Source organism: Arachis hypogaea, chromosome 11 (assembly GCF_003086295.3).
Source record: "Arachis hypogaea cultivar Tifrunner chromosome 11, arahy.Tifrunner.gnm2.J5K5, whole genome shotgun sequence".
Classification (NCBI taxonomy): Eukaryota; Viridiplantae; Streptophyta; class Magnoliopsida; order Fabales; family Fabaceae; genus Arachis; species Arachis hypogaea.
Genome location: NC_092046.1, coordinates 22,165,258 through 22,180,736, shown reverse-complemented (window position 1 = coordinate 22,180,736; position 15,479 = coordinate 22,165,258). Strand labels below are relative to the sequence as shown.

Genomic DNA, 15,479 nt, shown 5'->3' with positions numbered 1-15,479 from the left:
GTCAAACAAAAATCTGATGGATCTATTGAACGGTACAAAGCTCGGCTTATTTTCAGATGTTTTCATCAAGAGGAAGGTGTGGACTTCTTTGACACTTTTAGTCCTATGGTCTGTCAAACTACTGCTTGCCTGGTTCTTAGTATTGCCCTGTTTCATGGATGGTCCCTTCGACAACTATACATTAATAATGCTTTCTTGAATAGTGATCTTGGTGAAGTTGTTTACATGGAGCAACCAAATGATTTTGTTGATCCTACCCACCTACTACATGTCTGTAAACTACACAAGGCTCTCTATGGCCTCAAACAGGCTCCCCGGGCTTGGTTCAATAAGCTGAAAGGCTTTCTACTTACTCATGGCTTCCGTTCTTGCTACTCCGATACCTCTCTCTTTGTCTATCACCTCAATGGAATCACTACTTATATTCTTGTCTATGTTGATGATCTCATTATCACAGGAAACTCTCCCTCTTTCATCACCACTTTCATTTCCAACCTCAATCAAACCTTCTCCCTCAAAGATCTAGGTGATCTTTATTACTTTCTTGGTATTGAAGTCACTAGATCTCCTACCTCTCTTTTCCTCTCCAAACCAAATATATCCGTGACATTCTCGACCGCTCCAAGATGACCACAGCCAACTCCATCTCCTCCCCAGCTGAACCCGGCTCACGACTTACTCAGATTGGTGATCTTCTTGGTGACCCTCACTTGTATCGTAGTATTGTTGGTGCTCTTCAGTATGCACTATTTCCCGTCCTGAAATTTATTATGTTGTTAACTGTGTTTGTCAGTTCATGCATTCTCCTACTGAAATTCATTGGAAACCAATTAAAAGGATTCTAAGATACTTAAGTGGTACTCTTGACTATGGTCTCACTCTTTATCCTTCCAAGGATCATCATCTTGTTCCTTTTTTCGATGTCGGGTAGGCTAGTGACATTGCTGATTGCAAGTCTCAACATGGCTTTGCTATTTTTCTTGGTGGTAATCTCATCAGTTGGTCCTCCCGAAAACAGAAAGTGGTTGCCCGTTCTAGCACTGAAGCTGAGTACCGTGCCATAGCTTTTGCTACCACTGAATTGGATTGGCTTCGTGAGCTTCTGCGTGAACTTCATCTCTCTACTGCTACAGCTCCTATGTTACTCTGTGACAATATTAGTGCCATTTTTCTCAGCTCTAATCCGGTCATCCACAATAAGTCCAAGCATATAAAAATAGATTATCACTTTGTGAAGGACCAAGTTGATGCAGGTGATATTGTTATTCGTTATGTGCACTCAGCTGATCAACGAGCCGATATTTTTACTAAAGCCATAGGAACATCACGGTTTTGCGAGCTCCGATCCAAGCTGCATGTTCTTCCACGACCATGAGCTTGTAGGGGGTATTAACGGCAGTCTCCTATTCTACAGCAACTAAATATATTATCACATTGTTATCTCCTTGTAAATAGCTTTATCTTGTTGTATATCAGTTTACTTAGTTCCTTAACTATAGCTCTTGTATAGCTTTGACCGCATGTATATCTCCTACTCTGTTGCATTCTGGTGTAATACCAAGGCTGTATAAATTCTGATTACATCAATGAGAAATGCAACCTTTCCAAACTTGATATTTCATGTACATCGAATATCGTGTGCACATAATTATTTATCACTTACAAGCTAGAAAATCTTAATTCTAAATTATCAGTTGTCCAATACTGCAAGAAGCTTGTACCTAAGATTCCTAATCTATTTCTGATCGAATGATCCTATATTTATCAATATTAAGTTCTTCAGCACGTGAAGGGTATCAAAATGTCGAGTCTAAAACAATATCGGGTTGGGGCATTCAAATAGAACCCTTTTTCATTTTTTTCCTAGAGTTGAATTTGGATAAACACTCACAACAATATACTCATCAGTAGTCCCTTCGAGGATATCCAACAAAAAAAATTATACTCACCAGTAGCCATTTTAAAAGAATATTACAAGAGAATAAAAAGATAGTGCAAACAAGATACGTTCATAAACTTTAAACCTTAAACGCGCATTACAACGAGATACGTTTAAAATAATTTATACTCATATTTCAAGAGCAAATGATATATTTGTATAAAATTTTGTTACTTATTTGATTGACATTGTAAGCGAAACATGTTTATATTATATCATTTGCACTTATAATAAGATAAATAATAGAGAAAGACTCGACTCATTTTTTTGGATATGCAAACTGTGTGTGTGTTGTGCATGGGTATGGAGGTGGGATGGTGCTAGACATGAATGTGGGATAATTTTTTTTTGAATCATAAAGTGAAGAAATCGGACTGTCCGATTTCATTTCTTTGTTAAAAAAATTATGAACACAAATCGGATGGTCCGATTTGTGTGGGAAGGAAAATCAGAGGGTCCGATTTGTACTTTTAATTTTTTTTTATTTTGAAAACAAAAATCGGATGGTCCGATTTCATTATTAAATTTTTTTTAATTGTTTAAAATACAAATCGGACGGTCCGATTTGTGTAATGCAATTTTTTTTTATTTTTTAAACACAAATCGGAGGGTCCGATTTGCTCTTGACACCATAACTGCGTAAAGCACCCATACACTTCATAACGATGTCTTACACCATTCTTCCTTCCATATCTAAATTAAAAAGTGGAAAGACTCTATATGTATTCATAAATATTATATTTATTTTATGAATAATGTTATGAAAATAATTCTTTTTAATTAATATCAGCTAATTTTTTAAAATAATTTTATTTATCTTAAATTTAAACTTTACATTATAAATTTGTAATCATAAATTTAGATTATAAATTTATTTTATTTTTTAAATAAAAGTTTTTAGAATTAGAAAAAAAAAAAAAGAAATTAACTTATGATTAACTAAAAATGAGTTCTTTATATATTTTTAAAAAAAATCCCACATCTTAGTGCTCGTGGTAAAAAAGGGCACCCCCTACGGCCCTGCCCAAACCACAAAGAGACAAATTTAGCTCCGACGGCCCCACGAGGCGCGTGCCGGGCGTCTTGGAATGGGCACACTATGTGGTGAGGATGGCATTGGCATGACGACGAACTGAATGGTTCATTTTCACTCACATCCACCCACCACTGCACTACCCCTCAATTCTGAAGGCCCAAACCACCACCACCAACAACAACAAACTAACAATCACTCCGCCATAAACCACTCCCCAGTCCCTTCGAACCCCCTCGATGGCCTGAACTTCCTCTAGTTTCCAAGTTCCCTAGCACAACATGGAATCAATTCCTTACACGATCCCTTCTTCCAAGCTCCAATCACTACTTTCTTACAAAACACCCACCAGAACTCGATCCTCCAAGCTCCTCCCTCTTCACCCTCCCCCACTTCCAATCAAACCCTTCTATTATTCACCTAAATGCCTCCCTCTCCGTCACCATCGCCTCCGCTGCCTCGCTCACTCCAACGCTAACCACCACCATCACAGCCACAGCGATCATAACCACCACGAGCACGAGCACGAGCACGACCATCACCATCACCACCACCACCACCACCACCACGCGCATCATGCCATCGACAGCGCTAACCTCACGGGACCACAACGAGCGATCATCGGGTTCGCGAAAGCCACGAGGTGGATGGACTTGGCCGATTTCTTAAGGGAGCACTTGCATCTTTGCTGCTTCTCCACAGCTTTATTCGTGGCAGCTGCCATTTGCCCTCACACTTTGCCAAAGCCTCTCGTTAAGCGCTTCCAACACTCCCTCATCATCCTTGGATTTCCTTTGGTTGGGGTACGCAACAATCAACCAAAATCCTCTCACTCCGTTTTCTTTCTCTTCTCTTTTCCCTGTTTAATTCTTTCTTGTCTTTCTTTCTTTCTTTAGGTTTCGGCTTCCCTGGATGCTCTAATTGAACTTAGCAGTGGAAAAGTGAACATCCATGTACTAATGGCGATGGCTGCTTTTGCGTCTGTTTTTATGGGGAACTCTTTGGAAGGAGGGTTGCTTCTTGCCATGTTCAATCTCGCGCATATAGGTGAGCTATTTTGGAAATTCGAACTAACATTATATGCTCAAACTTGTTTTTCGGAAGTGAGATTTGGTTACTATGGAACGAGATTGATTTGTTTGAGTGAATTGTTTCTTCAGCTGAGGAGTACTTCACGGGACGGTCGATGATCGATGTTAAAGAGTTGAAAGAGAATCATCCTGAGTTTGCGCTTGTTCTTGACACCAGTGGTGATAAGCTTCCTAATACATTCAACTTGGCGTACAAGAGTGTTCCTGTGCATGATGTAACTGTAGGATCATATATCCTTGTTGGTGCTGGTGAGGTAAGTTATGATAGAATCTATTGCTTACCTGCCTTGCATTAATTTTGAAGTTTGAATTGGAAAATATAATTATACCTGCAACCAACGGCTGGAGTTCTTAAGAATTTCTGGGATTTTAATATATAGTGAAACCTGGTGTGTTTGGTTTTTTACTTAATAAGCCCAAACTGAATTAATAATGTAACAATACAGTTGATATCCAAAGATAGAAGAATTAAAGAGTGAACGGAGTTAAAACTTAATTGCCTTCAGCTTATCTTTCTCTACAGTAACAAGTGTACCTATAAGTGTGTGTTTTACTGTTCTTCAAATTAAGAGGCATAAATAATTTTGGGTAGGATGAATGGCTTTAATGGCCTTAATAGTTAGTCTAAGGACATTACTATCATTCAAACAGCATGTGGATGATTATGAAGGTTTTTATTTTTATTTTTTATTTAAATATCACACATATTATTATTATATGAAAAATACAGTAGATTATCCATATATATTTTATTTTGGAAGGGTCTTTTTCAAAATTTACTCATAGAGAACAGTAATTCTGTTAGTCCTTTGCAATTTCTTGTCTCGCTCTTCTCTGTTTTTCTTTTATAGAGAACATTTCCGGTCCCGCTGTTAGTCCATTAGTATTTTCATACAAACATCAAGGAGAACATTTTTCATGCATGATACAGACTCATTCATGCACAATTTGGAGTCTCAAGTCTTATACATCAGACTATTGAAGTATAATGGGGATGGTATTGTGATTAGTCTGTGCCTGTAGATTGTGAAGTTTTCCAAGGCAATGCTACAATTACCATCGAGCACTTGACAGGGGAAATCAAACCATTGGAGGCCAAAATTGGAGACAGGATACCTGGTGGTGCAAGGAACTTAGATGGGAGGATAATTGTAAAGGTATGTTCAATTTTTTATGATAATGTTGCATATTTCAGTAGGTTTATATATATATACAAGGTAGTGAAGGGAAGCCTTGGAACAACTGTTGAGTTGTCTCCATGTAACTTCAATGTCACTGATTCAAGTTGTCGAATCAGCTTCTGATTCAATTATCAGTTAACCTGCCTAATTACACTGTTTGGGTGTTACTGTTCCTCGGATCCTGTGATGCTTGTGCACCGGGCTGCCTTTTTTTAATATATACAAGTTAGTGGCTGTAGCAGTAGCTTGGGCTGGGTGATGGTACTTTTGGTGGGTGACTGGGAATGATCATGATGGATATCAAAGGTGTGACAAGAAGGTCAAACTGGTAGATTAATGAATTAATGGGTGGGAATCTGCGGTAACAAGAAGGTGGCTGTGGTTGTAAATATCTTAGTCTTTTCTTTCAGTGAAAAGAAAATATTTTAGTTTTCTTACAAGTTATAATGTTTGTTTACTTTTTCTTAATAGAAAATAATCTTTATAGTTCATCTTGAGAAGCTAACTGTAATGTTCTGGTAGACCGCTAGTTATGAAGTAGCCAGGTGGCACTAGGGACTAGAGGAGTTAGTGGTGGAGGTTTGTCAGGCAGTTATTAAGGATTGCAATATGTTGAACGTGGAACTTGATTCCTTTATTATTAGTAGTACAATGGATATTTTGGTGATCTAGTGTTGAGTTTGACATGATTGAGCTTAAGGATAGCGTGATCAATCTAGTTCATCTAATCTTATCCATGAATTCAACTGTTAAGACATTGTGAAGTTAGTTTGCAAGTGTTAGCTTGTTAGTAATCACAATTTAAGCAAGATTCAGCATGTTTCTGAATTGTTACCTCCTGTCTATGCTTTTTAAAAATGTGCTTTTGTTGGGAGCTTACCACAAAATACAAAATTGATCACAGGTAACAAAGACATGGAACGAATCAACCCTAAACCGAATTGTGCAATTGACTGAAGAAGCACAGTTGAATAAACCAAAACTTCAAAGATGGTTGGATGAATTTGGTGAACGTTACAGCAAAGTAGTTGTGGTATTATCAGTTGCAATTGCCGTTATTGGGCCAATTTTATTTAAGTGGCCTTTCATTAGCACACCAGGTAAGTTCTTAATTCATTTATTCTAAATTCCAATTTCGATTTTGGAATCGAGATTTACTTTAAACTTTTATTTTTATTTTTAGGTTCACAAAATAATAACTTCACGAATTGCAACTTTTTGTTCAATTTATTTTACTTTATTTAAATATATGATTGAAAATTAAAATTAATAAAATACTAAAAATGCAATTTTGTACTATAAATGCAATTTATTATGAAAAGTAATAAATTAAATTTTAGATTTTTTTTATATCATAGTTTTATTTGTAAAAATAAAATATTTTAATAAATATGATAGATAGATATCATAGTAGATGAAATTGATAGAGCCATTATTAAGAGAGGATAAGCAAAAGATTTGAGAAAAGGCTAGACCAAAAGAGGAGTCTTGAATCCATTATTCCTCCCTATAGTTTTAATGAGCCGTTACCTGCCTTCAAGGTCAAGGAAGCAAGGTCAAGGATGACTAACCATAGGAAATGAATTTCTTGGGCGTTAAATGATTAGTCTGTGAAGCTTTATACATCCCATCTATTTGTGTCCTGGTCATACTTGCTTCTGATAACCTAATGCATAAAAATACAATTCTCACCATTGCCATTCAGCTTAAAGGCGATATTTTTAGAACTGAAATTTCTGAGCCACCTTCCTTTTTAGGATGACAATACACCTCCCAGCCAATTAGAGTGATCACAACTTGTATCTAAGCACTTAACCAAGGAAATTTTCTCACTATCTTCCCATTTGGATGAGCTTCTCCCACGGGCATTTTTTTGGTAATTATAGAAAAGGTATCAACATGCAAAAGACAAGGATGGAGAAAGTTGAAAAGGCCAACATCAGCCAAAAATATGACATATGATCAGCCATAACATCAAAGAAAAACCCCTGCTAGCACCTATTCAATATCACTGGACCCCCATAACCCTATATCTCTTTCCTGGAACGTCATCATTAAACCACACACCAAAAGTCTAACATAATTATTCTCCAATGTTAAACTTAACATATAAGTAGTGACGAGAGGGATATTTTGTTTTAACGAATTCAATGATAGCAAGGTGATGTAATGTGTCATTGTGACTTGTGAGAGCCTTGTGATATAAAATATTATTTGCTTAGATAAATGTTTTGACATAGGGTTTACGGAACTGTAGAATTTTGAGACAAAAAGAGTCGTAAATTCTAATAACCATCGCTCACGGAAAGTTAGCTGTTGTTGGAGTTTATAACATAAGATAGTTATAGTTCGCAGCATGGGCTTATCTAGTGGCTTGTCACCGCACCTAGTAGGATAGGCTTTGTTCTTGTTGTTGTATATATGGCTTATCTTTCAGCTTATTTATCTCTGTCTGATGTAGCATGCAGAGGTTCAGTTTACAGAGCCCTAGGGCTCATGGTTGCAGCATCTCCATGTGCTTTGGCTGTGGCCCCATTAGCATATGCAACAGCAATTAGTTCCTGCGCAAGAAAGGTATTAATTAGCTTCGTATGGGTACATCTGTTCACTATTTCAGATCCAAATTGTTGGTTTATATTTTAAATTCAATCATACAACATATGAAATTCCATATTGAAACTTCCTTTTTTTTTTGTGCTTGTGACTGAATCAAGTGTTGTCAGTGTTTTTTCCCCTTTTTCTCGGGGAGAAAGAGAAGAAAGGGGGGGGGGGGGGTTTAAAGTGTTATCGGTGTTTTATTTATGCCATAATTTTCCGCTGTCAATATTCTGTTATCTAATTTTTGTGTTCATTTTTCTTTCATGAATTTTTAAACTCACCTTCATTATTTTAATTCCGCTAGTTCATAATAATCCCACATATTAACTACTGTATAGTAATATCATTTGCTTAATTATGATTTTCTGAACCTTACCAATAATATCCCTATTAATAGTGTCCTTAAATAGAAGTTATGGAGCAATTAGAATTTAACTCCCATTCATCCATTTGAAGAGGAAATGTTTTTTTATTTGTAGTCATGCGTAGAATAATGTTTTTAAGCCTTCTATGTGTTTGACTTTCTCTAAACAATTTTCTGACCTTCATTGCCTCACACTCTCAATAACAATTTTAAGCAGCAAATGTGAACTTGAAACTTGATCCGACTACCTTTTGAAGAAAAACTAACCCATTAACATGCTTGATGCTTCCAACATGGACACAAGCATTGCCTACTAAAATGTTACAGATATTTCTTATTGGGTCATGAAAGGTTCCTAGTTGGGTCCATCTATATGCAACACCGAATAGCATAATTATATGTTAAGAACAGCTCCTAAATCAATGGACCCTAAATGTAATGCTGTGAGTGGGAGACACAGAAATGGATGTTTGTCTGTGATGACTTGTGCTGCAATGTGATTGTCGTAACAGAAAGTTTGGTGGGTGAGTTAGGCTAGAATTACAACTCTTGGTAGAGACAAGCCTCTCTAATGCTCAGCATTCAGGACTTCTCTTTCTCTTCTTCCTTGGTTGATCATAAACTGATCTTATCTCAAAGGTGTGAATAATACATCATATTCACATTTCCTCATTTTCTGGCTCCTATTTGTGGTTTCGATAATTGTACAATTGTGTTCTCATCGATTACATTATTGTAATTTCTAAGTCTGTCTCAAACGGTTCATATCTGTTGGTCTGAATCAATTGGAAGTTATTCAAACTATTACAATAGATTACTTTTGGATTGTTCTTATTTAAGGTTGTGACAATTACCTCAACTGAATGGTGTACTGCATAACCTTGTTCATTTCAATGACATTGTTTTATGTCCCTGTTTACTCCTTTTATGTTTATTGCCCAAGAAAGTCATTAAACTGTTCAAAAATTTGAATCTCTAGATATTCATTTTATTATTGTTGTGATGGCTACCTCATTTTGCAGGGGATATTACTCAAAGGTGGACATGTGTTAGATGCTCTAGCTTCTTGTCATACTATTGCATTTGATAAAACAGGAACATTAACCACAGGAGGACTTCTATTCAAGGCAATTGAGCCCATTTATGGTCATAATGTCAGAAAGAATGAGTCAAACATTTCTTCCTGTTGCATCCCTACCTGTGAGAAAGAAGCTCTTGCTGTTGCTGCAGCTATGGAAAAGGGTACTACTCATCCCATTGGAAGGTATCATCTGGAACATAATCCATTCATATCATCTTTGGATCCTCCTCCATAGTTTTGGTTTTCATTAAATCTATACGTCATTCCTTTATTATCTCTAAGAAAAAGAATAATACCTTTTCTTTGGGTCTGTTATGTGTAAAGCAGACATCGATACAAACACTTGACGTACATAATAATATAAAAATACATTAACTCACCACTTAGTTGGTTTCCTTGTACTTTCTATGTTTGGATTAGCATAATAATTCGTCAGTCTATTGTGTGCATTGTATGAACTATTCAAAAGACCAAACATGATAATTTTCAACTTTATGAAATACTTTCTGTGAAACATATTGCAGGGCTGTTGTTGACCATAGCGAAGGCAAAGACCTCCCATCTGTTTCTGTTGAAAGTTTTGAGTACTTCCCTGGAAGGGGCCTTATTGCTACTGTTAACAGCATTGAGGTACCATATTTTCGTGTAAACAACCCGTGGCAAATTATACTCTTGTTGACAAAGCAAAGGATCACAATATATGCTACCATATTTGCAGAATCCCAAGCACACAGTTTATTTAGAATTCCAATTAATCCCGTATACATCACAAATATTTGTGCCTTTTTTATCATTTTATTTCTTAATGCAATTATTTTCCACACACACACACTAATGCAAGTGCATGTCTGGGGATGCTTAATATCTCAAACAACCCCCAGACCTCCTTTCTGTTTTTTCTTTACACTTGATTTTTAGGTTATTTCAAAAGCATTAATAGGTTGCCTTTTTTCTTACTTCAATTCAATAGCTCTTCTAATTTCCCTTGGATAAATAAAATAAAATAAAAATTTCAATTCTAATTAACTCGTATCTTTTGTTAATTTAATACATAAAAAGGATTTTTATTACATAATCCAAACAAGATAGTTTATATTAAAAGTCAGGGGTGAATTAACATATCCGAACATAAATTAAACTTTGCATGATTGGAATATTGATTATTTGCATAATTTTTAGCACAAATTTCACAACTAACTAAAACACCATAACAGTATATTATGATTGGATAAATAAGGTGACAAAATTGACCTCTAATATTTGTTTTTCCTCATTTTGTGTGAATAATAAGTAAAATGACTTAATTTGTTTCTTGTGCTGTATAGTCAGGAACTGGAAGTGCTAAGCTATTGAAAGCATCACTTGGGTCTGTAGATTTCATCACTTCATTTTGTCATTCTGAAGAGGAGTCAGAAAAGATCAAGGAAGCTGTTAATACATCTTCCTATGGAAGTGAATTTGTTCATGCTGCTCTTTCGGTTAATAAGAAGGTGGTGAACTTTTCATGGGCTATTTCTTTGAAAATACCTTTTACCCATTTCCCCCCATCCCCTTGAAGGTGTAGAACACATTGAGGTTCATTATATGAATGATATGATATGCTACAATGTCCGATTCTCATCAGTGTTCAAACCAAACTTGCTGCAGGTGACACTTATTCACCTAGAAGATAGGCCTCGTCCTGGGGTTTTTAATGTTATTCAAGAATTGCAGAATGAAGCGATGTTACGGGTGATAATGTTAACTGGTGATCATGAGTGTAGTGCAAGGAGGGTTGCAACTGCTGTGGGCATCAGCGAGTTTCATTGCAACCTGAAACCTGAAGATAAACTGAGTCATGTAAAAGACACATCAAGAGATACAGGTAAGTTCTGTAAATAGAGTTTTTTCTTTTTTAAATTTGGTATCTTTAATCTTTGTTAACAATGATATTTCACTTGTTCTTTGGACTTTGATTTGGGCTGATATCTGTACTAGATACATGTTTATTGATTTCACTTTTGTTGTGACATACTGGTGTTTTTGATAAAGAAGTTAGGTAATAGGTAATAATTGTTTCTTTTGCACCCAATTGGGTGTATCTAACTTAAATTGAACAAATAAATTTTGCAGAGATTAAAAGCCCATCTCTACGTGAATTCACATCTATGTTGTCTTCTTTTAGCTGTGCCAGTCAGTTTTACAACTGAAGTTGTCATATTTTGAGACTAATTTAATCAGCTTTCCACAAATTTTGCAAAATTCTATGGTGTCTTGTTCACATGCATTCTTTCATTCCATTTCTTCAAAAACTTTTGTGACAGGAGGAGGCTTAATTATGGTTGGTGAAGGAATCAATGATGCCCCTGCACTTGCTGCTGCAACTGTAGGGATTGTGCTTGCTCATCGTGCTAGTGCAACTGCTATAGCTGTTGCTGATGTGTTATTGCTTCGTGAAAATATTTCTGCAGTGCCATTTTGTATCGCCAAGTCTCGCCAAACAACAACACTGGTATTTAATATTTTTACATATATGCTGTTATCGGATAATATTTCTTCACTTTTGGATGCTATTGGCTTATATTCAAATGCACTGCAGATTAAACAAAATGTGGCTCTGGCATTGTTCTGCATTACCATGGCTTCTCTTCCATCAGTTTTGGGATTTCTGCCATTGTGGTTAACGGTATGAAAATTCAATTTTATGCTGGATTATATTCCTATTTGTCAGATGTCTATTGTCAACGAGCAAAGATGAATTTGATCCTTCTGGAAAACATCTGTTTATCTTGCCACTATGAAATCGTTGAATAAGCTTATTTAGATGATTGTGAAATGATGCCCCTATCTGTTGCCTAGAACTTTAAAATCCAGTGACCTCTCGTACTTTACCTTTTCCTATGGTTTGCTCTTTAGTGAAATCTCTTACATGCATGCAGGTTCTTTTACATGAAGGTGGAACCCTGCTTGTTTGTCTCAATTCTATTCGTGCCTTAAACGAACCATCTTGGTCATGGAAGCAGGATTTGTTACATTTGATTGGCGAGGTTAAATCTAGGCTTCTTTCTCTTGGGACAAATATTAAGGGCTCAAGCAACATTACAACGGCGAGTTTATAACGTGGTTTTATTTGAATGTATTGTGTTTATTGACAAACGTCAATATCCCCATTTCATTATTTGCCGTTAGTTTTCCTTTCTTGAGCCCTCGTTTCCCCCTTTCTAATGGAATAAGGAAAATGGTATATTAAGGTAGACTATGCATGAACAATTCTCGAAGTCAATCAGAGAATTAATGAATTACTAATGTGAATAAATATTGACGCCAAAATACAGCACGCTAAGTCCTGAGGTTGATTTTTACTGTTAGTACCTAGTTGAATTGATTTAGAATTGGTCAAATATTTTGCCCTTTTCAATCAGTTATAGCTTCCAACTACATTTGAGAGGGTGTGTATTCTCACATCTGCCCAGAACCTCTTCCAAAATAAGAATAAAAAAGAACGATGTAAGGAAGAACATGACTGCGTAAAGAACCTTGATAAACTGCCCTAGGTAAGGTTTACAAGAGTTGATCAGCTACAGGCCCCCAAAAGGCCTAATATTTGACTTTTCCAAAATAAAAATAAAAGAACGTGAAGCATTTTTTACAATAAGGATCTGAACTCCAATTAGTTGGTATTGCATGTACAATGTACAAGACAATTTAAATTCCTAACATTTCTTTAAAAGGATTAATGAATTACTACTTGACCAACCCAATTAGTTAGCCACGACTTTTTTTTTTGGACAGAGACCTGGGCCATCAGATCAGCCCAGGCCAAAAACAAAGAACCCTTGCCCCCAAAATGACCCGGTACCCACTTAATCTACCCATCTGTTACACTAGAGAAGCGGCTAAATTTTACATGTTCAAAAACATCTTCTTCTTCGCAGCACCGGCGTGGGAACCAGAATTCTGTGCGGTGGTGGCGCCTAGTGGATGGCTCGGAGACTAAATTTTATGGAGCCTCCAGTGTAACCTATCTAGTTACTGCCCCAACAGTTGGGTTGTCTCTGTCGATGTCCACCATTACCCAGAAGGTTCGATTCACAACGCCCAGGAGCCCCTGCCTGTTTTACCGCAGCCAATTCCTCCAGTATCTTCTTCTACCTCCTCGTCCTCTCCTTGTATCTCATGTTTTAATCTCTCCAACAGTGGAGCTGTTCTGCTTCGATAAGCGGAGCCATTAGTTAACCAACTTCACAAATCCAGTGCAGTTATAAAAAACAAGAAAATCATAAAGCAGATAACGAAGAAGCAACAACACAAGGAACACAAATAAACAAGGCAAGGCATGGAAGGTATCGGAAGTGCAAGTATGGACGGAGACGTTCTAGACTTGGAGGAGTCCCCAGCTCAACAAGGAGGCAACCCAGACCAGAAACTAGTCGGAAGAGTATTAACAGGAAAGGTGCTAAATACAGTCACAGTGCGTAAGACGATCCTCAACATGTGGGGAGATCCACAGGGACTAGTGATCACCAATGCAGGACCAAACTCCTTCATCTTAAACTTCAAAAACGAGGAGGAAGCAAGAAGAGCGTATGATGGAGGACCATGGAGAATAGAAGGACATATGTTGAGCTTGCAGTGGTGGAGCCCAAACCTGTCCATCGAAGAGGTAAATAACAATCAGCTTCCTATTTGGATTCAAATACATGGGCTACCTTATGATAAAATTAATATAAAGAATGCTGAAAAAATAGGAGCAATAGTAGGGAGAGTTATAAGTGTTGAGAATCCATTTGTTGAAGGGAACATGCTCAGATCCTTCTTGAGGGTCAGGGTAGAGATAAATGTTCAAACACCTCTGAAAACAGGATTTTGGCTCAAAAGAGATGATGGAAGTCATTCATGGGCTGAATTCAAATATGAAAAATTGTATGATTACTGTTACAAATGTGGAAAAATTGGGCATGACAAAAAAGCATGTATTGAAGAGTTGGCTATGTCATTAGTAAACCCAACAATTCCTAGATATGGACCAGAACTTACAACTCCGGGACTGAGATCAATAGAGAATGAGGCAAGAAAGGCAGGAATTAGGAGGAGAAAGGAAGAACATAACAACTGGGTGGAGGAGTTATGGGAGGCGCGTGAGAGAAGCTTGCAAGGGAGAGAATGGCTGAAAAGACAATCACAAAGGGAGGAAGAAGGGTCAAATCAAGGGAGTATAAGAAGTTCTCAAGCCAGTGCCTTTGCAAAATCTTGGGGCAGATTGGCAAATCCACAAGAGCAAATGGGAGGGAGACAAGTGGCAACACAGGAAGCTCAAGAACAGGATGAAGGGACTGATGATGAAGAAATGAACGGTGATGATGATAATAATATATTGAACCTAGGTGATGGGACAGCAAACCAGGAAAAAGGGAAAAAGAAAAAGGACATTCTAGAAAAGCAACAAATGAGTGAATCAGTAGCAATGGAAAACGTGAATGATGTCAGGGAATTAGGAAAGGATGGGGAGAATGGGAAAGATAGCAACAAGATTTTTAGGAGGTATATAGAGAAAGGTGGGCCAAGCAGGAGAAGAATAGACAGCACAAAAAAGATGGCATGGGCTTTCATCAACCAAAGGCCCAATAGGGATAGCCAGCAAATTAATAGTGGGCCAACTAAAAAAGGAAAGAACCCCACTATTGGACAACTACTGAAGGAATTCAACAAGAAGATGGTTGAAGAAGGAAGGAAGAGAAATATAGAAGAGGGAGTGGAAGAGGAGGCCCAAAATAGAAAAAATATGGAAGTTGATGGGACAATAAGCCAAGATCAGAATAAGGGGGAAAAGCCAGAACAGAATAACAAGCAGCTAGTCACAGAAAGCGATGGAGGGTTCTACTATGTTGAACTGGCAGAAGAAGAAGAAGAACTAGAGCAGGAGAATAACAAAGCAATTGTAGTGGCCAAGGAATATGAAATAGAACTTGCTCGAAGAATGGAGGAAAAGCTGAAACTCAAAAGAAGAAGAGGAGATGACCAGCAGGGACAGATAGGAAATTGCCTGGACGAAGAAGAGGAAGCTGCGCGGGTGTGGAGAGCTAGCAAGAAGAACAAGGTGGTCGGAGGCCTCATGGAAGGGATGGCCAATGAGGATGAAGCACAGATCAGAGGAGACAACTTGGGAAACTCAATGGCTGAGGAGGCGGGCCTACACATGCCCCCAACTCAACC

At 37.3% G+C, this 15,479-nt stretch overlaps 1 protein-coding gene across 1 annotated transcript; it reads left to right on the top strand.

Moving 5' to 3' along the window:
- Positions 1 to 2,924: 2,924 nt before the first annotated feature.
- Positions 2,925 to 12,596, top strand: LOC112720535 (probable cadmium/zinc-transporting ATPase HMA1, chloroplastic). Its single transcript, XM_025771500.2, has 13 exons — positions 2,925 to 3,775; positions 3,869 to 4,019; positions 4,133 to 4,317; positions 5,074 to 5,220; positions 6,149 to 6,344; positions 7,706 to 7,818; positions 9,229 to 9,470; positions 9,812 to 9,917; positions 10,613 to 10,777; positions 10,935 to 11,151; positions 11,591 to 11,778; positions 11,866 to 11,952; positions 12,206 to 12,596. Exons 1-13 carry the CDS (start codon positions 3,254 to 3,256, stop codon positions 12,383 to 12,385), a joined length of 2,499 nt encoding a protein of 832 aa, XP_025627285.1. The 5' UTR covers positions 2,925 to 3,253; the 3' UTR covers positions 12,386 to 12,596.
- Positions 12,597 to 15,479: the final 2,883 nt, after the last annotated feature.